The sequence below is a fragment of the Elephantulus edwardii genome, unplaced genomic scaffold (genome assembly GCF_000299155.1).
Source record: "Elephantulus edwardii isolate Elephantulus edwardi_28Jun2011 unplaced genomic scaffold, EleEdw1.0 scaffold00059, whole genome shotgun sequence".
Taxonomy (NCBI): domain Eukaryota; kingdom Metazoa; phylum Chordata; class Mammalia; order Macroscelidea; family Macroscelididae; genus Elephantulus; species Elephantulus edwardii.
The window spans coordinates 10310486-10321249 of record NW_006399809.1 but is presented as its reverse complement, the minus strand read 5'-3'; the positions used below and the strand labels follow the sequence as shown (position 1 = coordinate 10321249).

At 42.0% G+C, this 10764-nt stretch overlaps 1 protein-coding gene across 1 annotated transcript in view; it reads left to right on the top strand.

Moving 5' to 3' along the window:
• The window catches only part of EEPD1 (endonuclease/exonuclease/phosphatase family domain containing 1), a 183550-nt gene extending 177860 nt beyond the window's left edge, over nucleotides 1-5690 (top strand). Inside the window, exons 6-7 of the mRNA XM_006887593.1 lie at nucleotides 2690-2884; nucleotides 5491-5690. Of these exons, the coding sequence (XP_006887655.1) occupies nucleotides 2690-2884; nucleotides 5491-5690 (395 nt within the window). The remainder of the gene's footprint in view (nucleotides 1-2689; nucleotides 2885-5490) is intronic.
• The last annotated feature ends 5074 nt before the right edge of the window (nucleotides 5691-10764 follow it).

The following is a 10764-nucleotide window of genomic DNA, read 5'->3' as shown; positions in this document are numbered from 1 at the left end:
TAGAATTTATATTGGGGAGCTCTGGGCTAGTGGCAAGAAGCTATGCTACAATCCCAAAGGCACACAGTTTGAGACCACCAGCTGCTCTGCAGGAGAAAGAGGGTCAGTCTCCTCCCCTACGATTAACTGCCTCTGAAAACCTGCCTGAGGGTCAGCTGTGGGTCTGTCCCAACTCTACACAATAACAACAATAGAATATAAAAACATTTTAAATGAAGAAATAATAATAAAATATATTAAGGTATTGGCTGAAGGATAAACATACAAAACAACAATACTTACCATCTTACCCCAGGAATAATAGCAGAGTTCAACAGGGCAGCAAACAACAAATGCTGGCGAAGGTTGTGGAGAGATTGGAATTCTGATTCCTTGTTGGTGGGAATGTAAATTGATACAACTGCTATGGAAGGAAATCTGACACTTTCTCAGAAAGTTAGAAATCCATTTGATCCAGCAATTCCACTCCTAGGAATATACCCTGAAGAAACCAGAGCCACAACTCAAACAGATGTATGTACATCCATGTTTATCGCTGCATTATTCACAATATCGAAGAGATTGGAAGCAACCCAAGTGTCTATCAATAAACAAATGGATAGAAAACACTGTGGAGAGCTCTGGTGGCCTAGCAGCAGAGAAACTGCACTATAATCCCAAAGACTCACGATTCAGATCCACCAGATGCTATGTTGGAGAAGGAGAGGCAATCTCCTGTGCCAGTTGGATCAGATTCAACAGCACACAACAAGAAAAGAAAAAAAAATTAAAATTTAAAAAGAAGGCTACTTTTTTAAAAAAGCAACAAAAATCCACACAATGAAATATAATGCAGCAGTGAAAAACAATGAAATAATAAAGCATTACACAACATGAGGGAGCCTTGAGGACATTCTGTTAAGTGAAATATCTCAGTCACAAAAGGGTAAATACTACCAGCACTGCTATTCTAAAATAGGGCAGAGATGGGGTGGGGGGGGTGGAGAGGGAATGGAGAAGGGGGTGGATGGATCATGAACACTGAATTGGAGCAAAGGAGGGGAAGAACTGTTTGAAAGGAATGTATGACTATACATTATGAGAACAGTGTGGAACAAGGAGAACATTGTGGGGGCTCTGAGAGGGGGAGGGAATGGGGAAATGTGCAATAATGAATAAATTAAAAAATAAAAAAGAAATTGTTTTATGGTACATTAGAATAAAAATAAAACCGAAAATAAAGAATAAACATAGATTATTAGAATAAAGCTTAGAAACCTATCTAGTATGCATAAGGTCTGAAAAATGAAAGTGGCATTATGATTCAGTTAAGAAAGAAAGACTTTAAGAAATGGTACTGGCATACATGATTATTTGTGGGGGAAAATAAAACTAGATTTCTTTCTTACATTATTGTGCAAGAATAAATTCCAGGTAGAGTCAAGAGTAAAATGCAGGAGATAAAACCATAAAAATAAGTGGAATATTTGTGTGATTTAGGAGGGACTTGTGGGAAAACAAAGTGATAGACTGACATTCTTTTCCCACTTCTGTAAACATTTTTGCAATCACACCTATGCAGTATTCTAACCTGTTTTCTAGTCTGTCTTTCCCATTAGAGTCTGAGCTCCTACAGATCAAGTTTATTTTATTCATCTCTAGACCCTCTTACAAGTCCCCAGTGAAAATTCTTGTAGCACTTGTTAAAGATCAGGGCAAAACCCTTGGGCTTTTTTCTGTTGTAAGATTTGGAACCTATGAGTTTAAACTGATTTCTTCATATTACCCCTGTTTACACCTATTTCAAACTGTGTTGTTAACCTACTCTTAAACTTTTCAGTTAAAAAAAAATCCAGAGTTGCAATAAGAGAGATGCAAATCAAAACCGCAATGAGATACCATCTCACTCCAGTAGCAGTGGCAAAGTTTAATAATAGGATATCAAGTAATAAATGTTGGAAAGGATGTGACAAGATAGAACTCTTATACATTGTTGATGGGATTGTAAAATGGTACCATGCTGGAAGGCAGTTTGGCATTTCCTCAGAAAGCTGAACATAGAAATTCCATATGACTCAGTTATTCCATTGCTTGGAATATACCCTAAGAAAATGAGAACTGAGGCTCAAACAGAAACTTGTACACCAATGTTCATAGCAGCTTTATTTACCATCAAAAGAACATGGAAACAGGCACATGTCCAACCACAAATGAATGGATTGAGAAGTTGTGGTACATTCATACCACACAGCACACAGGAGCAGTCATTTTGTAAATTACAACCTAACTTGGGAGGGACTGGAGAACATTATGCTGAGTGAACCAGCTCAGTCCCACAAGGACAAATATTGTATTACTGTAGAATGAGTATGAGTATCCAAGGTGAGGGAGAGGGTGTAAATAGAGGGATGAGGATGGGGGGCAGGGTGTTAATCATAGGGTTGCATAGTTCTGGGGTAAAGGAAATGGGAAGGATCTTTTGTGAAAAACAATGCAATCAAACTTTGTAAATAAATCAGAGTGAAATTTAAAAAATAATAAAAATGCAGAAGTTTTTGCACAAAGTGCTTGAAAGCATGAGAAACCCTTCCAGCCGTCTTAACTCTGGGGGAGGGGGTCAGATCAGACCCAAGAGGTACAGTGTAGACGGGGCTCTGGACAATGTCGGGTGCTACTTCTCAGTCTTAAATTCCTCTTCTTCCACTTTCAGGAGAAAAAGATGTGATTATTTTAGGGGATTTTGGTCAAGGGCCAGATAGCAGTGACTATGATATCTTGAGGAAAGAAAAATTCCACCCCCTGGTCCCCACGCACACCTTCACCAACATCAGCACCAAGAATCCCCAAGGCTCCAAGTCTCTGGACAACATCTGGATCAGTAAAAGCTTAAAGAAGATTTTCACAGGTAAAGCAAAACTTGTTGGTTTCTTTCCTTGTTCTGAAATGGAATTAGAGAAACATGTACAAACGGACAGATTTTGGCCCAAGCTGGAGTCAGGTTGTTGTAGTGTATGTACCAGTGAGCTGGAAACTGAGCCGTAGCTGATCCTCCAGTGCTTCTCAGAGGCAGTATATAGATATCTTCTCAGAATAGCATGGGAGGAGATTGTTTATCCCACGGAGCAGCTGGTAGATTGGAGCAGTTGAGCTTTGGGTTGGTAATACGGCTTCTTACCAGTGAGCCACCTGAGCACCCTAGAGCTTTTGCAGGGCCTTGTAAAGCTATTACCCAGCTCTGGTGGCCTCGTCCTTAGGGAATTATGCTGCTGTCCCAAAGGTGACACTTCTCTGGTGACTGATCCACCAGTGAGCTTGGCAGGAATAAGATGAGCAGTCTCCTCCTGTTTTGATTTAGAGACTCTGAAAACTCACTAGAGAGGCTTGAAGGCTTGAGTATCAAGTTACTGTTCAGATATTTTTCAAGTATCAGGTATTGTTCAGCATATTCTTCAAATAGGGAAAAAAAGGGATTTTTAAAAGCACTGGCTGACCTACAGCATGTACCAACCAGGTCTGCCCCAGGCAAGCTGGGAGGTGCGCTCAGCTGGTCTAGACTAGGAGAGTCCTTCTTCACAATGGCCTAATGATAAGAAGCTGCACCTCAATCCAGAAGGCACAAGGTTCTGATCCACCAGCTGATCTGCGGGAGAAGGATAGGCAATCTCCTTCCATTTGATTAACTTCCTCTAAAAACTCGCTGGAGGGTCAGCTATGGGTCAGTTCTGACTCGATGGCAAACAACAAAACAACAGCAGTCCTTCAGCAGCTGTTCATCAGGCCTGCTACCTGGCCTGTACAGTTGTGAAAATCGGTTTACCAGTTCCCCAAGGGCAGCAGATAGAGGCAATGAGGTGTGTCACACAGTGTCACCGAAGGATGGGAGAAATGCTTTAGTCGGGACACCTTGATAACTGGTCTGTGATGTATCATCTCAGCACTGACGGAAGTTCCTCCCCAACTAGTGATCTGCTGAACAGATATTTTGTCAGGGAAAGTGACCAGAGGTGTGGCAGTTGATAAGAGATTTTTGCTGGAAGGTTAGTACGGTGACGGAGCATTGATGTATATATATCAAGCTCCTATGAGAAGTTTGCAAGACAGAAGTGCTGGTTCCTCCCCGTCAACCCCAGGACAGCTATGTGCAGCCAGGGCTGGGTGCTCAGGAGGTGTGATTAATCCCCTAACTAGACAAGAGGTGGTCTGGAGATGGCAGACATCAGCCAGGAGTGGAGTCAGCCCATCACCCACCCAAGTTCCTGGGAGGGCAGCTGTAGAAGTGATCTGTTCTTGGAGTGTAAAGAGCCCCAGATGGCAGGGCCAGAAGGAAGGAGGAAGTCACTTCATCTGCCCTCTTCCAATCAAGTTGGAGAAGCCAAGGCCCAGGGGGACATGTGGCCTTCACTGGCCTGGTCCAGACCAGCATCCAGGCCTGTACCCTTTACCATCATCGCCTGTACATCTTCCACTAGCCTGGACATTGTTGCTTGTTCTGAGGGCCACAACATTGCTTTCTGACTGCACAGTAATTTTTCACAGTAGTTATTTCTTTGTTATTTTAAAAAATCTCCTATTTTTTATAGTTTTAAATCTTTATTTTTTTGATGTCTCTATAAGAATGTAAAGCTCTGCATATCTTTCTGTTCATTACCTATTTTGTAGGGAAAATTTTCACCCCCCTGAGGTCTTTTTTTTTTAAATTTAGGTTGTTTATTTTTCATTTCAATGAACATCTACAGAGATTTTGGGATTCCATTCATTCATTGTTGCACCCTTCTCCCCGCACAAACCCCTCCCCCCCCATTTGCTCCTCTCCTTGAAAAGCAAAAGAAAAACTCCCTCATTGGTACACAATCCCCCCGCCCCCCAACCCCCAAATATAATCCACTCTGCAACCCTCATTGCATACTCCTACGATAAAAATAATGCCCTAAAATATAATACTTTTAGACTATTCTCTCCCCCATAGACTTTTGCTTTGCAGTATAAGACTTTTGCAATATAGGACTTGGACCTTGGATATCTTTACGAGGCATCTGTCCCTGTGGCAATGCTCTACTTGCGGTCATGTTAGAAGCCATTCATAAGTCAAAACCCATATGGAAGGATAGGAGGCCTGGACTCAGGGTAGCATCAGTGATAAACACATCATTGTTGTTGTTGTTGTTGTTGTTAGATACAGTGGAATGAGAACTGTCCCTTCACTGACCCTCCAGTGGGTTTTCAGAGGCAGTAACTCATACCAGAGGATATTGCCAATCCTTCTAAGGAATAGCTGGTGGATTTGAACCATGTTTCTTTGGGTAAGCAGCACAACTCCTTCCCAATAAGCCACTGGAGCTCCATGATAAATGTGTAAACCCTCTTTTACCCAGACATCAGAGTGAGCAGGGCACACACCAGCCACCTGAGGGGCTCAGCAGGAACCTAGACTTCTAGCAAGAGGTCCCCACTTGCCAGGTTGGGAGCTCCCCGTCTCTCTGTCCTGATCTTTCTGTATCTCGTCTCCGGCAGGTCACTGGGCTGTAGTGAGAGAAGGCCTCACGAATCCTTGGATTCCAGACAACTGGTCCTGGGGTGGAGTGGCTTCAGAGCACTGTCCGGTGCTCGCTGAGTTTTACTTGGAAAAGGACTGGAACAAGAAGGAAGGCCCTCGGAATGGCAGCGGGGTCACCTTGGAGCGAAGCGAAGCCAACATTAAGCACGAGCGATGATGGCGTGTATGATGTCCCCCCTCTGGCTAGGGAGGGCAGAGCGAGGAGGCAGGCTGCCCTTCTGTCTGCGAGGTTAGGCCTTGGGTTGCCCGCCTGCCCTCATGCTGGATGCTGTAGGACTTCTCATGAGGGGAGTAGCTGAGGAGCACTTCTTTGGTGAAACAGAAGCCCAGTGGGGAATGAACATGGCTTTCCTGTGTGGATACTGTTAGTCTCAGCAGAATCATGCTGGCTGGCTGCTGCAGCTGGGCCAAGGCCTCGCTCCCCTTCAGTGTCTCAATTGAGAGAACAGTGCAATGGAGGCTGAAGAAAGGGGTGTGGTGCCTGAGGCCAGAGGCCTGTCCAAACGCTGCCTGGAGTCTGTGAAGTTCACCCTGCACATGACATAAAGCTTTTAACTGTGATTGAGCACTCTTTTAAACTCTTATGAGTGATGGTTTTTAGTTTTGCTTTGTGAAAATAAACAGTTACATCTGCCTGGCTATCATAAGAGTTGGTGCTGGGTCCCCTTGCCGGTCTCAGAGGCCACCCTGATGCCTCTGGGTGGGTGTGGGCTGGCAACTCCTGAATGTGCCCCTCCCCTCAGCCTGTACCTGCAGGCATCTGGAGACCTGCACAGACCCCACATGCCCCCCGATTCGCTTGCCATTGCTATAAAGTGGTAAACAGAGGCAGGGCTAGCCCAGCCCTCAATCTGTGAGTTGTATTTGAGGCAACAGTACCTAAAAACATTAACCTCAAACTTGGCAATTGAGACCCATTAGGTGTGTTATGAATGGAAGTCTTAGCAACCAGCCTCTAAAGCTTGCAGCCTAGAAAACCTTGTGTTCTTTCTCCACTCCATGTCTACACACCAAATGGGATTTTGGTTTGTTGTTTGAGCTCTGTCAAGTATTTCAACTCCTAGCACCCCTATGTGATAGGCAGGGTTGTCCTATAGGGCGTACTTGACTAACCTATAGGAAGGAAATTGTACTGCAGTGTCATATATCCTGTGGATCCACTGGGTGGCTTTAAGCTGTTGGTCCTGCCAAACTTTCCATTAGCAATTGCCCCACCCAGTGATGCCTTCTGAACCTTCCAGGCGACCTTCTCCTGAAGCTGTGTGTGGTCATCTTCTCCCTTGCATTTAGGTCCTGATGGGTGCAGGCCTCCTCCCAGGCAGTTCTAATCCCACCCTGGGTGAGCAAGAACTTGAGTGTGTGGATGAACGCTCCAAGTCTGTGGCTGGGTCTCCTGTCTGTAAGCCTCTCCTGGCTGAGCTGGGCGATGGACACATCTTTCCTGAGTGGGTCACGGAAGAAGGGAATGCACGGGCACCTGTTTTTCAATACTTCTTGCTTAAGCCTGTTGATCCAGTGCTATACACTTTCATCTGTGTTAGTCTTCAGAAGACATCACTGGGTGGGACAGATGGTAGAACAACCAAGTGCTAACAGAAAAGTTGGCCGTTCAAACCCACCAGAGGTGTTTTGGAAGAAAGACCTTGTGATCTGACAAATGAGCTGCTGTCAGTCCCTTGAAGCACAATTCTGCCCTGACACACATGCTATTAGGACCATTCCTTGGTTCTTACAGAGGGGAAACAGACACAGAGATGGAATTTGACTGTGGGGCTGGCAGCCAGGTGTTCTGGGGCCAGAGGTGCCCTTTCCCACCATGCTGCACCACAGAGATGAGAGCACAGTGACTTCTGCACAGGGGGCGTATCTGGGAGTCCTGGGGTTTCTGACCTAATTAAATGATCATAATACCCCTCTCAGGAGGCATGAAAAAGGAACAACAGCGGTAAAGCAATTTACACCATACCGGATCACAGTGCCGGTACTCAGCACCAGGGGGAGACATTCACCGTAAATGAGCCAAGAGGGCTTCCTAGCCGCCGTGTTTTGTTTCAAATGTCTTAAAATTGTTGAAAATATTCACAGTTGAACATGCACCAATTCGAAAATTTCTTTGCGTACCATTCAGGGTTACTGAGAATATCTTTTAAAATGGGCAAGCATTCTAGCTCTCCTGAGTTGTTCCTCCGCTGAAACTCCCTGCCCTTGAGCTTCCCCTCTGACCTAAGATGTCAGTTTCATCGGGTATAGTTTGTTCAGTGGCATTTTCTTTTAACCCCCATTCTTCTTCCTCTCCAGGCCCTGGTAAGCACAATCTACTTTTGCCAATTTGCATTTTCCTATTATAAATACTATAGATGAATGGAATCCTGCAATCTTTGTGCTGTTGTGTCTGGCTACTTTCAGTTGACATGATGTTTTCAAGACTCACCCATATGGTGTAATCTATATGGAAGCAGACTGTCACATCTTTTCCCCAAAGCTTCATTAAGTGGATACAAACTGGTGACCTTTCAGTTAACAGCCACGTACTTAACAACTGTGCCTCCAGGGCCCCTTCTTGCAAGTCCAGTGAAGTGAAATTAAAATACATTTGTCCCTCCCTCTTGTTCCTTCTTACTTCCTGCTCAGGGGAGGATCAGATGTTGCAAATGTTAGCATTTCTGTATCAATAAAGACACCAGAAGGCACACAGACCATCAGTCCTTCCCACTGTTACCAGAAATACCACAACAAAAGTCCGATTAGGGTTTTATGTGCGTAATAATCCACATACTTTGAGAACCTCAAAGCTATTTATTATTATAACTACACACAATTTAAAATAGCCAAAGATAATACAAAACAAACAATACAAATTTTAAATACTTTTACAAAGGTGAAAATACAAAGAAATGGAAAACTCCGACTTTTCATTTTATTTCGAATCTTGTCTGGCATTAAAATGTCAGAGCTGTTATTTATTACTACTATATCAAATTTGAAAGAACTAGAAGTGGAGACAATGGATGAAATTATAGTCATCAAGACCCTACAATGAATAACCTAACATTAAAATGAAAAGTAATCCAATCCCCAACCATTCCCCTATGTATGGTTGCTCTAATTTCATTCTTATTAAAATGTTTACTTCAGGGGGAAAAACTGATCATGATGCTACTTCAGAAAAAAAAGCTGAGATGTGCAGTACAATATTCAGCAGCATTCCTAAGTAAACCGTAATCTTGAACTTTTAAATCCTAGAGCTTTTTATTTCTGCTAATCTGAGAATATTTTTGCTTCACTGCTAACTTAAAATATCTTAAAACAATCAGTGTGATTTAAGGTCTTTTTTTTTAATCTGACTAGTGGCTCTTGTTTTGTCTGTATACCAAATAAATAAGGCAAGTAAGCTTTTCCTTTAACAAACCAGACATAAAGAAAATGTCCACTCATTTTAAAATGCAAGGACTAGAACAAATAATAAAAAAAAATGATTAAGGCTACTCTGGTCTTTTTCCTTTACATTTAAAGCAGAACAAGAGATAAGCAATGTTACTGCTCACAAATGATGAAATGACGGTCAGTCAGACTTAACTTATAGGACATAAGTATTGCCATTTCTGTCTATATCTAAATTTCTGTTAATGAGACATTGTCATCACAATATTTAAAAAAAAAACTAGTGAATTTTTTTTTAAGCTTTAAGATAAGATCTGATAACACTACACAAAGCTGAAAACTCCAAGACTCAGCTGCCAAGAGATGCCAAGAGTGGCTTCTGCCATCTGGTCAGTGCTGCATGCTCTGTCCCACGCCTGTCACAGGTCCAGCAGGGCCCACTCACAGGGCAGGCCTTTCAGTGTTCTAGCTCCAAAGGGCCTGGCCCTCCAGGGCCAACAGAAAGATGTATGGTTTTTCAAGAACCTCAGCTATCATCTATCCCTGTTGCAGTTTCCTTCTTTGAGGCAAGTCCTTGGAGTTATTTGGAGAAAAACTATATAACATAACCTACAAAAGAGTTCCTAAAATCAACTTCTAGCATAAATGCAGACTGGACTTTGCAGCTGCTGGTGTTAGCACCATATTTTAGCCAGAACTGAGGTAAAGAGAAGCTCAGAGAGCTATGAATAGAATTACAGTAGCAGTCTTGAATGGGGGAGGGCAACAGCAGTATTCTTTCTGATCATTTAAGTAGGAAGATGAAAAACCTTTCATTACCAGGTATTCAAAGGTAGTGTCTTTAAAGCTGCTCTTAGGACAGGACAGACCTGTACTTTTTTGTAACTTTTTTTTTAACTTTCTTATAACTTGGCAGGTAAAAGCAAGTTGCCACTAGAGATATGTACTGAGCTTTATTCTTTTTTTCTTTTCCTACTTCTAGATACAGATATTCACCAGAACTGTAGACTGCATACTGAAGGTCTGTAAGTTAAGTAACTAGCTCATGAACTAATAAACTATAATAAGCTTTTAGCAAGGAAAACAGTATTGTAAAACAAGACTTCTGTTTCTGTCTGATTACTGGATTGAAGAAATCAAAGACTTTAGAAACTATACTAAACCACTTCACAGGGGAGTTTATTAAGCACACTGCCCGATGGCCCTATGTTCACTTTTTCTGTAGGCACTGCCCCGTCAATATCCAGCTCCTTCATTTAAACTACATCAGCCTAATTACTGCTTACTTATTACATATATTCCATTTAATAAAAAGGTCTCTTCCCCTTTGTCCAACTATTTTAATATGTGTTATTATTTATCTAACTTATATATAGGTATTTAATTTACATAAAAGAATGGAAAGAGAAAACCCTAACATTTGATCAAGAATTTAAAGGAGCTCTGGTTTTGCATCTTTGGGATTAGAAATATTTCCCATGATAAAAAAAAAATAACTTTTAGGGATACAATATATTCAACAGTTTAAAATGGGAGTTTGGTTAAGAGATAATGACAAAAACAAAGCAATTTTCTTATTAGTTTCCAGAAGCAGATCAAAGTGGAACAATGTGTAAAATAAAGAACTTAGAAAATTTTTCAAACTGCTTTCTCCCTTTGTTTTATTATTACATATAATGAGGGATAAGAAATCTTAGAAATAACTTTCAGGGGCATAACAAAACTAATTTTTCAAAAAAAAAATCATTCTTTATAAAATGTAATATAACCTTTTGGTTTGAAAGACACTGTTTAGGACTGAGCCCTATTCCATTTGGGGCTGGTATCAGTCCTCATATGCAAACGTATCA